At 40.0% G+C, this 16,146-nt stretch overlaps 1 protein-coding gene across 1 annotated transcript in view; it reads left to right on the top strand.

Annotated features, from left to right (window-relative positions):
• Window positions 1–7,218, top strand: part of ARHGEF40 (Rho guanine nucleotide exchange factor 40) — a 159,606-nt gene extending 152,388 nt beyond the window's left edge. Inside the window, exons 19-22 of the mRNA XM_082266862.1 lie at window positions 715–828; window positions 3,617–3,781; window positions 6,525–6,580; window positions 6,674–7,218. Coding sequence (XP_082122988.1) covers window positions 715–828; window positions 3,617–3,781; window positions 6,525–6,580; window positions 6,674–6,715 — 377 coding nt within the window. The 3' untranslated portion in view covers window positions 6,716–7,218. The remainder of the gene's footprint in view (window positions 1–714; window positions 829–3,616; window positions 3,782–6,524; window positions 6,581–6,673) is intronic.
• Window positions 7,219–16,146: the final 8,928 nt, after the last annotated feature.

The raw sequence follows: 16,146 nt of genomic DNA, 5'->3' as shown, positions 1-16,146 counted from the left end.
CTTCCTGTCCCAGTGACACCATGACACAAAGTGTGTCACAGGGACAGGAAGTGGAGGGAGATGGCTTCAAACAGGGATAGAGATAGCTGTAAAGGCTTGACATGAGTTCTAACACTTGCTCATTTCACCCAAAGTAAAACATTTTGACTGAATTGGGGTTGTAAAAAAATTAAAAAAGTGGAATGTTTATCTAACCCTTTAGAACTGGGATGTTCCACCTTTTCTCATTATTTTTCCTTAGCACAACAGTTTGCCCTTCAGATGCCATTCCTGGAGGCTCTTTCTTTTTATTATTAATCTCAATTTTCTACTTTTCCTTTTTAGATCTTACATTTATGTTAATATCCTCAAACTAGTCCTTAAGCGCCAGAGCTCATTAACAGTCTAAATTGTTGAGTGTTTAAACAGTTGTATACTATTATTATAGATGTGTATCTTTTTAATCAGATATTCTCGATCTAGATGAAATTTTAATCTAAAAATGTGAAAAAATAGAATGTTGGTTTCCGGGATTTCCTTTGTTGGCCCTTCACACTGCTAGAAATGTAAAAATTTGTATGTAAGGTCATCAGTAAAATTGCATGAATGTGATTTCAGCATATATCTCATGGAGAGTCCTAATAAGGTGCCACAATGATGACTCTGGAAGAGCTGAAACCTGAAATATATATTTTAAATCAATTCTTTTTATGTTTTTATTTCATTTATACTCAGAGCATCGCACACCAGATACCTCCACAATTGGTTCCAGTCACCGCTCTTTCCTTGACATAAAAGCTGGATTCAATGCAATAAGTGAACGGACAGTTAGCGTTCTCCTGACAAGAGGTAAGTCAAGAAAAGATGCAGCACATATATAAATACCTTTTAAACTGCCTAAAATCCACTGAGTTTATACATTTTTGTGCACTCTGCCTTTGTAGCTCTGTTAGGCTGGCCATACACTATACAATTTTCTTATTCAATTTCCTTTAGATTTACCTTAAACTATGTAGTGCAAGGGCCTGCCTGACTGCATACAAATTGAAAGTGTTTAGGTTTGACCCTATATTACATGGTTTTGGTAAATCTAAAGGAAAGTTGAACAAGAAAATTGTATAGTGTATGGCCAGCCTTATTCCAAGCACTGTTACCAGCCCTGCCCCTTCTCTTATGTGGACTACAGAACACCTCTCCTGTGTTATGAGGAGAGGGATGTGTTTTTCAGTCCAAATCATGGAGCTCCTGCATAGATACAGTAAAAAAAAAAGCATGGATTTTTTTTTCTGTCCTTTTTTCCTATGTATCTCCCCCAGCTTTCTCTTAGTATTACATAAAACCTGAGCACCCAGCTGTTTCTGTTCTGTGGTTTTATATTATACCAGTGTTTCTCAACCTTCTTCAGTCAAAGCACCCTTTATATATATTATATACACAATCTCGAGGCACCCCATTCTAAAATGTAAAAGAAACCAATAGTTTTACATAATGCAGCGGCATTGACACACATAGGACACTTAAAGCGGAGTTCCACCCTGGGACATTTTTTTTAAATAAAAATACCCCCGGGACAGTCAGGGTTAGTACATTCCACAATGGATAGCCTCTGATCTGTCCCGGGTTGCACTTACCTGCAGGAAGAAATACTTACCGTGAAAATGTATTGTACCGCGCTGCCATCTCAGGTGTGGGCAGCTTGAAGCCAGCGCGATCCTCTTCTGTGTCCTCTTCCGTCTTCTTCGGTCCCACGATGCACTGCACCAGCCCCGCCGTCACTTCCGGTGCGACAGCGTCATCCCTGCACAGCTTCTGGGCATGCCCAGAAGCTGTTTAGCAAGGTATGACGGCGCCTGCACCGAAACTGACGTCGGGGCCGGTGCAGGCGCATTGATTCCTGGTAGCCATGACATTCATCTCCCAGGAATCATTGCAAAGCCAGGAAGTGACGAATCGCCGTGGCCGCCGAGGGGAGGAAGAGGAAGTAAGGTAAGTATATTTTCTTCTAAACGAGGTAAGAAAAAAAAAAAATTGCGATTATCCATTTGTTTTTCAGGTGACCCAGAGCGAGAAGATGGAGGTAAGTTTAATTTTAGGGTGGAACTCCGCTTTAACATTAGAGATGATTTATTTTATACACATTTGTACACTGGTACTGACTAGTATTCCAGTGTTTCTACTCTCCCTCAGTTTCCCTCCCTCATTCAGTTAGTGTGACCCCAGTGCAGACAGATAAGGACAAACAAGGACATCCTCAGGTGCTCAATGTCTTCCTTATCAATTTATGACATCATCATTTATTAGAATCCCAACAGCTGACTCACCAGGTGCCTAAGGTTGTAATGCTACACAAAATAAAACCCGTGGCTTAGTGTAATGAAAAAAATTCAGGTGAGATCCACCTGCCAGCATGCTTACAATTTTGGGGAATTTGAGGCAATTTTTTGCATTTTTCCAAGGCACCCCTGAAGAGCCCAGAAGGCACCCTGATTGAGAAATGCTCTATTATACAATACTGCAGTGCCTTTTGTGAATATTTGTGACCAGGTGTATACCGTTATATTTACACATGTCTTTAATGACCTTTCCATTTATGATCTTCTCTTTATGTGACATCACTGCTGTTCCGATGTTGAAGATGTTGGATACCTTTGTTTTATAAATAAATAACTAAAAAAAAGAAAAAGCTTGGAAAAAGAAAAATGAAAGAATACCTCAACCCAGCATTTCATGTTCTTGATATGTGCCTGCTGTAACATGTACTGTTATGGAAATGTATCCTGTTCTCTTTGTATTGCTTCATTTGTGTGAAATCCCTGGTGCACCTGCCAGGCCCTCTAAAAACTGACTACACTAGGCATGAGAGCACAGTGTGATCAGTTCTCTGGCTGTGCTGAAACTCACAAATAAGCACTCACTCCAGTGGGGATGACAGGCGTGCCGCAATCCTCAGGTAGGGAACCCCAGCGTGAGCACATGAAAAAGAAGAAGAAGGCGCAAACACCTAGTGCATTACCCGTGATCACCTTAAAAATGTTTTATTAAAATGCCAAAAAACATACTCACAAACATGAAGAGTAAAATCGCATTACGAGAGTCCACCACACGTGGAATGGAACATCTCCCTGTAGATAGGATCGCTAACGCGTTTCGGGTGTCAAGCTCCCTTCCTCAGAGCTCTAGTGTTTTTTGGCATTTTAATAAAACATTTTTAAGGTGATCACGGGTAATGCACTAGGTGTTTGCGCCTCCTTCTTCTTTTTCATGTGCTGAAACTCAACCTGCTTTCCTCCAATGATGAGACGCCTTTTCCTGCACAGCCATTCACTGGGAAGACCAGTGGATGCTGTTTCTCCTTCCCTAGCTCTCTGACATCCATATGCAGCTGAGAACAGAGAGCATGTGATCATTAAAAGAAAAAAAAAAAAGGAATAAAGATAATTATATTGTTTGTTTTTTTATCTACACACAAATGTTTTGCTTTTTATTTCTATTTTACACAGAATAGGTGGTTTTAAGTAAAGGTTTACACATACTTTAATGCAGCCACCACATCTAAGGACTGGTGAGCTGCAATAGCAGCAATACATTACATTTTTTGTTTTTGAGTACACTTTAATGTAGCAATTTTCTTTTCTAGGATCCCGTACCAGAGCATCTGTACCTCTTATCTCCTGTGAGCACAGCTCTTCCCCACCATCTTCTCTTGCACTTACATCAGGACCAAGCCCTCGGAGGCTGCGCTCACCTGGAGGAGTCTCTCTTCCTGATAAAATCACTGAAGAGGGAGGTGACTCTTTCACAGGCAAGAAACACTTTAGATTATTTATACCCTCTGCTAACATAGTGATTGCCATCTTCTACAACATTGTTTCTCAAACTTTTTTCAGTCAAGGCACCCTTTAAAATTTTAGACAATCTCAAGGCACCCTTTAAAATTTTAGACAATCTCAAGGCACCCTTTAAAATTTTAGACAATCTCAAGGCACCCTATAAAATTTTAGACACTCTCAAGGCACCCTTTAAATTTATATACAGTCTCGAGACACATCATCAAGAAATGTAAAAAAATATTGCAATAGTTTTACATAATGCAGCAACATCCGCACATAGGACACCCAATTTTGGAGGTGATTTTTTCTTCCAAAGCAATTACACTTTTTGCACACTGGTACTGATTAGTATTCCAATGTTTCTCATCTCCCTCAATTTATCTCCATTAGTCAGCTAATGTGACCTCAGTGCTGATGGAGAGAGGCAGAAGAGGGTCAAACAAGGATGCTGTGGAGGTAACAGACATCCTCTATATTACCTGATGATATCATTGGTTGTTAGGACGCCATTGTCTAGAAAGTCGTAATGCTGCATAATGAAAACCCATGGCTTCATGTAACTAAAAGGCAGGCTCGATCCACCTGCTAGCTTGTATACAATTTTTGATCACTTTTTTAGACGTATGGCCAAGGCACCCCTGAAGAAGACTTAAGGCATCCCAGGGTGCCTGGGCAACCTGGTTGAAAAAGGCTGTTCTAAAACATCAGGCTTGTATAAACTACAGTAACCCATTCTTCTGTCTAAACTCAACACTGATTTGGTAGTTTACATTACTATACTTGCCATGAAACAGTGTTTTTAATACTGTTTTTAATAATTGGCCTGCATAGTTATGGTTATTATGGAGAGATTACATAAATGTTTAACAAGAACCAAATTCACACCTTATGCTTATTAGGCTTTTATCCTTTATAGTGGCATAGTAAATATAAATACTAGCTTATCACACCCGTAAACCTCATTATACTTTGATATGCGCTAGTATAAAACATTTGTTTAAAGCAGAACTCCAGCCACTAAAAGGAAAAAAATACAGCCTAAGGCCCCTTTCACACATGCGGACCATTCAGATCCGCCGGTCAGTTTTTCAGGCGGATCTGAACGGATGCCCCATGAATCTCTATGGGGCAGTGGATGTCAGCAGAGACATGTCCGCTGACATCCGATCCGATCCTGTCTGTCAAATCCGGACGGATGGAAACCCTATTTTCCATCCGTCTGGTGGATCGGATGAGAACGGACAGGCGGTCCTTTCTTATCAGATTCCCCGTAGAGGACAGCAGGGATCTGACACCTCCATCTCTGCACAGTGAGCGGAGACGGAGCTGTCATCCACCTGCTCAGCAGGGATCAGCGGATCGATCCCCCGTTGAGCAGAACGGTTCCGTCGATGGAACGAAGCAGTGGGAAAGAGGCCTAATTCCTTTATACTCCAGATCATTACAAACCACTGTCCATTCTTAGGGGAAAAAACACTGGTGAGATTGGCAGCAGCAAGACCAGTCAAGGACCAGTATACATGGCCACTCTGGCACACTGTTCTCTGCAACCATTAATGGTGGGGAGGAAGAATGGTAGAATAAGGATTATGTATGTAGAGATTTTGCCTTTAGGGCTGGTTCACACCAGATGCAGTCCAGTTTTTTTTCTGTATCAAAAATGCATACAAAGTGTTTTATATGTATTCCAATGGCCCTAATTCACACCAGTGCACTCAGTTTTTGCCAGTTTCATGTGCAGAAAAAAAAGAACACGCTGTATTTTTTTCTGCACATAACTGTACTGGAACATAGCAAAATGCATCAAAAATGCACCGGAACTGAGTGTGGTGTGAATTGTAAGCAAAAACACATCCGCAACACATCCAGAGTGCATTTTTGTGGTGTGAACTGGCCCTTAAAGCTCAGAGCTACTGCGACAGAGGAGAGAATTTATGTGAGGGGTTTGAATCAGCCATGAGTGAAATGTCCTAGCAACAGGATGCTGTCTCTGGGAGTTTTTCTGCCAGGTTTCAGGAGGTAAGTAAATAGCCTACACCTAAAGCAAGCACATTATTCAACTTTAGCCAAAGCTGCACAGTTTGATTTTATCTACAGGTGCCCCTTTCTCTCTCTTCAGACAGATTTTTTCCCTGTTTTTGGTAGAGTAGGGAAGGGTTAGACATTCTGTTGGGTTTGTATTGCTGTCTGAGTCCCACCCATTTTGATACATGCATTATGACCATTGAACTATCAGGGAGAGCAAAAGGAAATCTACACTTTTACAGCTCCAGAAAAGGAAGCGAGGAACTCCTGACTCAGTGACAACTGTCCAAATAGAAAGTAGTGAGAAATATTCAGATTATTCAACAGTTTCAGGATGAAATTTTAGATAAATTATATGCAGAGCAGTAAAACATGTATAGTGTGTATAGTGTAAAAAAGGGTAAGGGTTGTGCATAAATTGGGACTCATAACTAAAATCGATGGAAAGACATTTAACAATGCAGAATATAACAGGAGATTTTAATTAGAAAAAAAATGTGCGCAAACCACGGTGCCATTTTATAGCTGGTAGAACAGAAAATTGTAAGCACACAATGCAATGATTTAGAAAAAGTTTGGAGCCGTGACTGAGAACCAGTGGTTTCTATCATACATTTTATATCATAAATAATGTTTAAAAGCTGATTATTTGTTGCATTCTGTTTTATGTGATTTATGTGTGGTGTTTAGGTGGACCAGTGTGCCTCAAATCAATCTCACCCATCATGGAAGGAGAAAAGCCAAAGGTAAAATTGTATTTACTGGCCTTTGTATTGATTTTTACATCTCCAAGGTTAGAGCATATCATTTACAACTCTCCATGTGTCCATCTTTTTTAGGATCTAACCATTGAAGCAATCTTCCCTTCCACCTCTGTGTAAAGTAAAATCATTTCCAAAGCTCCTAATAAATGAACATAAATTGCCTGCACAGTGCCATAACCACTGACCAAAAGGACTACATACTCAGCATGTCAATGACCTCAACAGACGACAGTGCTAAAACATATCATTCGTATACACAATGCACCAAATACAATGCTGTCAGAAACGCAAAAATCCTCGCTCCCTCCTTGGTGACTGATTTTTCTGGAAACTAAGACCACTAACAAAGGTTTTGACAAATATAAAATGATGGCCTGTCAAACTGAAGGAGAGCTAGCTTCAGAAGATCAGTACTATTTCTCTATAAGCCAGGGACTTTATCTGTTAACTGAAGGTGCAAACTACATGGTCATCTCATTTTTGTAAAATCTTTATTTCAAATTTCAGTACATGGAAATGTCAAAAGAGTTGGGAACCATCATGGTGCAGAAATATGGTTTACAGTGCGAGTATGCTTAATCACGATGATTCTAAGATTAGTTAATGGAGCATCCAAGAAATTAGCTCTCTATTCTCATCCATTGAGAGATTTTTCTCATCCATTGAGGGGTTATATTGCAGCCTAGGTGAGGACTGGACAATGGCAAACAAAAAAAAAATGTAGGCCAGAATAACCCCTCCTACTACCAACTTTATTAATGTTCTAAGAGAATCAACACCTTCTCTTCAGCTCTGCTGTGTGGAAAACTAACCTAAGTTTGGAGGCATCTTTTTTTCCAGACTTCATTCTGGTATAAATGTAGGCACAGAACCCTCTCCAGGCCCAGAGCCGCGGCCACTACAATAGTGCTTACCCTGTCTCTACAGACTCAGTTTGTGAGCTGGCTAAGTACTGGGAGTTACCTAAAGTACAAGGTCGCTGGGCACCTCTATAAAAATTACCAACCAGTTTCAAATGCGGGAGGGGTAAACACTGTGGGACTGAGCGCTAATGTCATTCACTGATTGGAATGAGTTTTATGACTCAGTTTCCATTCATTCACTGTCAAGAAAGCAACTCCCCACTTCTGCTCCTGCTTGCAGTGAGCCATCTAGAACATTGATGTGTGGTGTGCTGCTGCTGCTGCCTGCCTACAGTGACCTTGGTCACATCCAACCACCCAGTTCTCATTAACTACCAGCTGAGTAGTACCTGCGGCCTTGTCTTACACCCTGAACCTTAATTTGTGTGGTTGCAATATGTCTAATTCTAGACACAAGGGGGCAAATTCTCCCTGTAACAGGTTTTCTCAACTCACACTGTACTAATGACTCTGGGGTTTCTCACATTTCCGTATGGTGCTGATTACTGCAGCATTTAATCCTGCTGCCTTGTGCTCCTAAAGGCTTTACCATGGTGCACCAACCTCATAAGACTCTTGGAGGATAGGCTGGCATAGGCTCTGCCAGATCTTCAAGGTCTTTTTTTTCTCAAGCATAGATTTGCCATCCTGCTTCACAGTTGCTGACTTTAATGGACGACTATTAAAGCCTATGTTTGAGAGGCAGGGGCATCTTTCAAAAATGTATATGATGCTAAAAACTACAAAATATACTTTCTACAAGGTCTGTCATTGAACATGGAAGGCATCCTTAACTTGGTGCTAGTCTTGGGTGCTTCCTCCCTAGGAGTTTCTCTGTAGGATAAATCCTCTCTTTTTGCAGCTGTGTTTGTCTCTTAGCACTATTATAGATCTCTGCAAGGTGAGTGTCTAAACTAGTGGCCCTATCCTGCAAGGAACCTTTCTGATTTTAAATAGGGACAACATGGTGTTAAGGCCCATGACTTCCTTCTTATATAACATAGTTTCCTTCTTTCTTTCTTTCTTTCTTTCTTTCTTTCTTTCTTTCTTTCTTTCTTTCTTTCTTTCTTTCTTTCTTTCTTTCTTTCTTTCTTTCTTTCTTTCTTTCTCCCCAACTAGGACATTGTTTTTCTTTTTCTTTGTCTAGATACAGTTCACCTAATGGAAATTTCCCTCAATTGTTTGGATGTTGTTGGGTTCTTAGAGTCTGTTTTCAGAAAGACTGATTCCCTTTTTGCCATCCAAGGTGGTACAAGAAAAGGTACACTTGCTTCTCTCTTCACCATCTGTAGGTTACTCAGACAAACTATCATCCAAGCTTATGGCCCCAAGGATCAAGTTCCACCCTTTCCAGTCAAGGCACACTCTAAGTGCTTCTTAGGCTTTTCACCATCGAACTGTTTTCCAGATTTGCACGGCTGCCTCTTCTGTTCACGTTTACTAAGTTGCAACCTCATTTGATGTCAGTTTTAGGTGTAGGGTCCTTCAGGCAGTTCTAAGACTGCAGGTAGTCCCCTGGTCTCTGTTGTTTTTCTTGGACCTGTTATATTCATTTGCTGTTCTGCCCACCCCTTGCTTAGACTGCATTTGGGCATCCTTTAGGCTGAAGTCTTCCTGTTTCCTTCCATGGATGTGAAAGAAAAGAGGAACGTTGTACTCCAAGAAACATCCTTTTCTTGGAGTCCCATCCCTCTGTGTGTATAATAAAAATCATACTCAGCACTGGTAGTAGTAGGAGCTGTTCTAAAGTTTTTCTGCTGGCAGTGTCCAATCCTTCTGTAGGCAGTGGTATAAGCCAAAGGTGAAAGACTTCCAGTATCCCTTAATGGTCTCCAAAAAAAAAAAGGATTTAGGGGTTACAAAAATCCTATCTTCCTAAACATGACTCCCAAGCATGATTTTTATATATGCTTTAGTTAATAGGTGATTGGGACTGGCTATGTGTTTATTTTTGTAGGACCATTCAGATTTTGCACCAAGATGTTCCATCCATGTTTTTTTCCTGTCTCTGTCTGTTTCAATTAGAATGAGTTGTCAGCTTGACGGACTTTATGCTTTCCTTTTGAGATTAATTCAATTCCTTCTTGAGACTGTTGGTAGTCAGAAAATCATGGGCATTTCCAGAAGATCTTAAGGTTATATGTAATCATTCACAATTATTGAGCCCTCTTCCCCACTAGAACCCATTGATATTTTGTTCACTTATGCCTCGTTTCCACTGAGCGGAACGGTTCGGGTCGGTTCGGTACGGTACGCTATTTTGGGTGTTTCCATTATGAAAGTGGCCCATACAACCGAACCAAACCGCACCATTCCTGGTCCTGCTTCAGATGTAGGGCCATAGGAAATGGAACGGTACGGTTAGGGCGGAGCTACTGGCATCACACAATAGATTCCACTGATTGGCGGACAGGAAAACTTCAATGCTCACGTCAAATGAAAGAGCAAAACAAACACCTCATTTGGTGTAAACCCCGCATGGTCCCTGGTGGCCCGACTTGCAGTGGAAACGCTCACCTGAATAGACCGGACCATTCTAACCCTCCCAAACTGTACCGACCCGAACCGTTCCGCTCAGTGGAAACGAGGCATTAGCTTGTGGGCAAGCACATGGAGCCAGGGATGTCATGATGATAGCCGGGATTTAAGAATTTGTCTTGTTTTCTCTTGATTTATGTCTCACTATTCTCAATTCACATATTAACAATTTTTGGTATTTACCAGGGTGCCTCTGATTTTCAGAAATGAACATGTTCAGAACATTGAAATGGCTGAAAATAATGACTGCTATGGCAAATATCAAAGTAACTGGGCCTACTGCAGATTTTCTGTCCCTGCAGAATTGCTCTTGGTAAATATTTTCTATGAAAGCGCTCCATGCTGCTATGCTTCCTATTTGCCAGATGGCAGGACACCTGGACAGTCCAGGATGGCAGTGTCAAAAGCTGTCCAGTCTCAAGCCAAAAGACACAAGGAACATGTCCAAAGTAGCTAATCTCATTGCCAAGAGGGTTATGGCTATGTAATTGAGTGGTTGAGTGGGCATATCTGTTTTGTTGAAAAAAAAAAACTAAACTGGAATTCCCATACAATTTTAGGTCAATATCCATATGGTTAAAGTACTGGAATCTGTTGTTATACTGTTTTCTGTCATCTCCTACACAGCAGGGCTTGGATTGGGAGAGGGAAGGGCAGAAGTGTTAGCCAATCAGGAAATAACAGTGAAGAGACCTAATCATCTTCATACTAATCCTTGCTGCACATTTAATGTACCACCAACCGTTTGGGTGTCAGGTTGGTGACTAATATGTATTGCTTAACTGTAAAAAAGTAATGGGAGTTAACCAACCTGGTTATGCTATCTGAGGGGTGACTACAAAGAATTACAAAGATTTTGTCAGGTAAAACTGTTCACATATAATGTATGTATTTGCGCATTTAGCTGTTTAGCTTTAAACAGTGTGGGTGAAAAAGAGAATAGACTTCACACACATTCTGGCCCTATCCCTCTTCACTAAAACTAGCTGGGTAGTTTGTATGGTTGGGGTGCATTAAAATTGAAAATGTTCTGCATCTAAATTGGAATTTTTAGCAGTGAGTATCAAACTTTAATTTTTTTTTGTACTTCCATTCATATTTCTCATAAATACTGAACTATATCTAGGAAAAAAACATTTTATTGATCGTATATAGCGTAACAACTGGCAGTTAAAGCTAAATATAATCTGGTATGTCAGCTTTGTAACACAGCTATTAATATGGTTCTTTTATTTATAACCATTGCCTGCTATGAATACTTAACCAATATCATAAACAGTAACTCCCCTAAATAGGATATACTAATGGTACTCGATAGGAAAATCCATATAACCATATCACATTGCATCTCCTATTAGAGTATAGACGTATTTTTAATATTATGAAATATATAAGGGATGATGTCACATATAAAGCACTATGCACACCTGCTGAAAATAGCCTGATGTATTACTAGTAAACTGGATTAAAACAAGAAACTGGATGAAGAAACCCATACAGCTTGACCCTAACAAAAGTTTTAAAGCAATAAAGCTTGAATTGTTCAAACTGCACAAGCCAGATAATCAAAGCTGTATGAGGAAAACAAATGTTAGGTTTTGATAGACTTGACCTGTAACATTGTTATTGGCTTCCAAGTATGTATAGCTAGCAAAATTTTCTCACTTAATCTCAACTATCGTGCCTTTTTGGTGAGAATATATAGTCTTCCTTTTCGGAGATTGCACTTTTTCTTTTAATCAATGTTACTTCTGGTAGAATAAATATGCAGTAGTTTAATTCTCTATAATGGCATTGTATCAGGTGAACTATTAGTTATTCTTACACATGTTTTTCTCAGAGAGAGACTAAACCAATGAAGAACAGCATGCTTTTAGGACACTGTGGTCCCATTGTCATCTCATGTGAAAGACCAGCTGTAGGAAAGGACCGCAGAGTCCTGGAAGCTTTTATAAACAGTAGACTGCTCGTTTGTGTTCGACCTATGTCTCTTGTGAGATTGGGTCGTGGAGTCCTTAGAGTTTGCAATTTATGACATTTTTGTTTGCTTGTCTCCAAATGAGAATATAATACTTATATAGGTAGAATCCATTCCTGTGTAAAATATTTTTTTTCCTTATGTGATATGTGTATGTGTCACTCTGGAACCACATTCCCGTTATCAGTGCCCTCCCACCTACATTTCTAAATGCAATAGACAGGGTCTAACCTGGTACTCGAAGATCAATAAAACCTGCCTGGAAGCCTGAGGGAGATGTGTTTATGAAAGAGATGTATTGATTGTATCCTCTCCACAGGAAAGAAAGAGATTCACAGCAAAGAATGGAGACAATCCCCACAAAAGTGTTTTGATACCGTAGCAAAGAGAGACCTGAGATATATTATTCCTTAAAAAACCTTTGTATGGTTATATATGGTACATCAGTTTGTTTCTAATTAGATATCATGCTTATATTATTAATGTTTATTTTATATCTTTTATGGTACATTCCTAACCCTTTTATTTTTGTTGGGTTTTTTTTGTTTGTTTTTTTTGTTTTTTACATTTGATGGAGCAACCTAAGCCGGACAGTTTTGTGGAATGGTATAGTCTGTTCTTTAAAGCTTGGTACAGCCTGTGCCATCTGCTTGTCTGGGAAGGCGCTCTAGAATTTGTCCTCTAATTACTATGAGGACGCACAATCAGTCTAAGTGTAGCTTTCTGTTTGTTTTGAAGTGGTACAAGTACAGTTTTGCTGTTAAGAATTTGTACAATCAATACCGCCCTTACTTTCTCTCACTGAAGAAGTCCATTTTCTTTAGGTTGTTTTAGAGGATACAGAACAATACATTTATGTGTGTATAAAGTACTTATAACATCTAATGGTTCATTTCTATTCTTTCCCATATTTGTTTCTCGTTTACTGTCCTGTGTACTGTCTGTGGTTTGTCTTTGGCACATTTTATATAATTAAACGCATATATGTGACTGCTAACATTGCTTGAGCGATATTGGTTAATGTGTCTCTTGAGGTGTTGTCCTAAGTGAATGGTTCTCCGGTATAATAAAAATGAGGCTGACCCTTCAGTATTAGATGCCAATGTATTTTTTTTTTTTTTTTTAATAAAATAATAAATGCTACTTAATGTGGATATATTTGATTGACTTCTAAACTGGTGTCCTGGAAAAGAGGTATAGCAAAATGCCAAAGAACCCTTTGCAAAACTGGACTGCTTTGAAAAACTGGAGCAAAATTACTTTTTTTTTTTTTTTTTTAGTAAGCCTTATAAGCCTATTAGATGCTGAAAGAGTAGAATGCAGAGAAGGGAAGTGAAGGCAGAAGAATACTGCTTTATTTTGTACAGAAAATAATGAGAGTGGCTAAATAAGGAGGGGAAGCTGATATGCCTGAATGCTTTGACCTCCTGGTCCTGAGAACAGCTGCATTTTGTGCTCCACCTTAAATCACTCGGCAGCTACTGGGTTTTAAAGTGGCACTCCAGGAAAACTATATGAATATCCCAAACCTGTTTATATGGACAGTTTTATCCAACAAATATTTGTAAATTCACACTGTTCTGCCATATTTTATAGCTAATCATGTGGCAACAGTGTTTCCCTGTCTAGCTTTGAACCTTCCTGTGTCACCTGCCTTATTGAGTAGTGTTTTCACCCTACTGGATATACTGGCAAGACAGGATTTCAAAAACTTTGGCAGATAGAACTTTTGAACAAATTCCTGCTATAAGCCCTCATTGTCTGTTTGCATCTTGATCTATGCAATGGACCCGCACAAATGTGCATTTTGGGATGTGCATGGAGATCTATGCAGTCAGTACTTGACATTGTTTTCAACAGGCTGCCTGCATGCCTTTGCATGGAACACCTGTGCATTCTGGATGGCTCAAGATGGCCCCTTGCATGGGTGTACAGATTGGTACACCTGTATGAAGTAGGCCTAATAGTCAAGACGAGTTTAAAAAGGATGGACTGACCTCAAATACATTATTGGTCAGTTCTGTCCATTTGATACATCCTTGGCCCAAATATTTGGTAAATAAAAGGTGTTTACTGGAGGTGCAGCTGATGAACCCCTGTGTGTACGGAGAATGGGGAAAAGGAAAGGTACGTTGGGGATGATTTAAAGAGGAAGTAAATGTCCATCTTTAATTTTTACCTATAGGAAAGCCTACATTAAGGTTTGCCTATAGGTAGTGTAAATATCTCCTAAACATGCACCGTTTAGGAGATATTTACTGACCTAGCAGCCAGTTATGTTACTGGCGCCTGAGCTCTAAAGGAACAGCCATAGGTGCTGTTTCTTCAGAGCAATGTGCCGTGACTGTTGGATTCCGTGTGCATGTGACTGGCTGAAGCCGCGAACCCAGAAGGAAGACCAGGTATAGATGGATGCTGCCTTCAGCGATGGCATCACCTCACTGGAACACTTAGTTTTCAGTTAAGTTTATTATAATGTGCTAGTAACTAGCACATTATAATAATGTATTTGCCTTACAGGTAAGTAAAAAAAAAAGTACAGCGGTTTAAAACCGCTTTAAGAAACCTATTAATACTGGTGGCAAATGCAGTGCCACTGTTATCTTTAGTAGAAAATCAGATTTCAGACTGTTGTTATGACCAATATAAACATTTTTAATACATTTTTTGCAAATGAGCCACTTTGTGTTCCAGTAATTTGGCCTGCTCCCAGGATATAAATGTGTCGTATCGGGTTGTATATTTGCAGGTTATCCTCAGTGGCTGCAAGTTGTAATGATTAGTCTAAACAAGGGGTCTCCATAAAGGCAAGCAAAGGGCCACAGTCTGGAGACCATTGGATAAAGGCAAGCAAAGGGCCACAGTCTGGAGACCACTGGTCCAAACAGTTACATTGTGTGTGTCAAGCATTAGGAAGCTTTTTAGCAATATAAAAAAGAGAAAAAACTGCTTAAAAACTTTATTCCACAACTCATACAATTACACTTACATCAAGTCCAATAATTGCCTTAAAATTAGTTATGCCAACCGGCAAAATTAACAGCAACCCATCTGTCTGGGACTCAAGAATCGCGGTGACGTCAGCAAGTTGATGTAAGTGTAATTTTATGAGTGGTAGAATAAAGAAATTAAAAATGTTATGCTATGTGGAGCCTTCTATATTTAGAGTACTACCTATGACCATACTGTCTGGATGATCGGTTTGCATGCCGCAAGAGGATCTTTAGATGACACTTAAAGGCCCTGGCTGGGTATTATGGCTTATAAGCGATACTGACCTCCTGTGATAAGAGGTCCATGCGAGCTGGTAAGCAAGCACTTTGTCTATGGTGGCGGCGGTTCTTTTAAAAGATTACGCACTTCAAGGTGGCAGATGGTGGTGATATGGACTAAGAGCATTTATCACTTTATTACTTGCGGACTATATCGGATCACGCTCTGATTTGGTGCATGCAGATAAATCACATTAGTGCAACGCTGAAAAAGCTTTTTAGCAATGTATGCGGAGTACAGCCTTGGTAAAGATGGGTTGTGACCCATGAAAAGAATTCCAGGCTGAGAAAGTGGTGTCACACTTGGTGACTGTACAGAGAGTTCTCTGCGGGTGGGGTGAAGTCATACACACTAGGTGGATGTCAGGCTGCCAGAGAACTTGAAGGGACAATGTCATGAGAGATTAATGGAAGCTGCCATTACTGAACTCTCCTTTGGGAGTGCTAGTATCTTTACGGTCATTCTAATGCTTTCACTGACCTGATACAACTATAGAGATAATTGTTCCTGACACTCATTTACAGCATGCTTGTTCCTGGGCTGTGACTTGAACATACTGAAGTCAGACACAGCCACAAATACAAAATTTTCAGAAGGAGACTAGAAATGGCAGCCCCGTACTTTTCTCATGACAGAGTTACTTTAAGAGCTGTATCCGCTTTTCTCCCCATTCTATAGTAATGCAAAAGCAACTTACATCAGGTCCAATTCAGGTCATCTGCACCTGTGATGAATTCTGAATGATTCCAGAAGTGTATCAGCAGGTGTCAAAGTACTCTGCTTTTGCTCATTGAGGCCTGCAGACATGGGCCCTGAAGGTGCCAATTCTATGGGTGTATTGCCTTTCCTGTTCCTTC

The sequence above is a fragment of the Pelophylax lessonae genome, assembly GCF_965119305.1.
Source record: "Pelophylax lessonae genome assembly, chromosome: 1".
In the NCBI taxonomy this organism is placed as follows: Eukaryota; Metazoa; Chordata; class Amphibia; order Anura; family Ranidae; genus Pelophylax; species Pelophylax lessonae.
The sequence above is the reverse complement of the archived record's forward strand: the minus strand, read 5'-3'. Positions and strand labels throughout refer to the sequence as shown.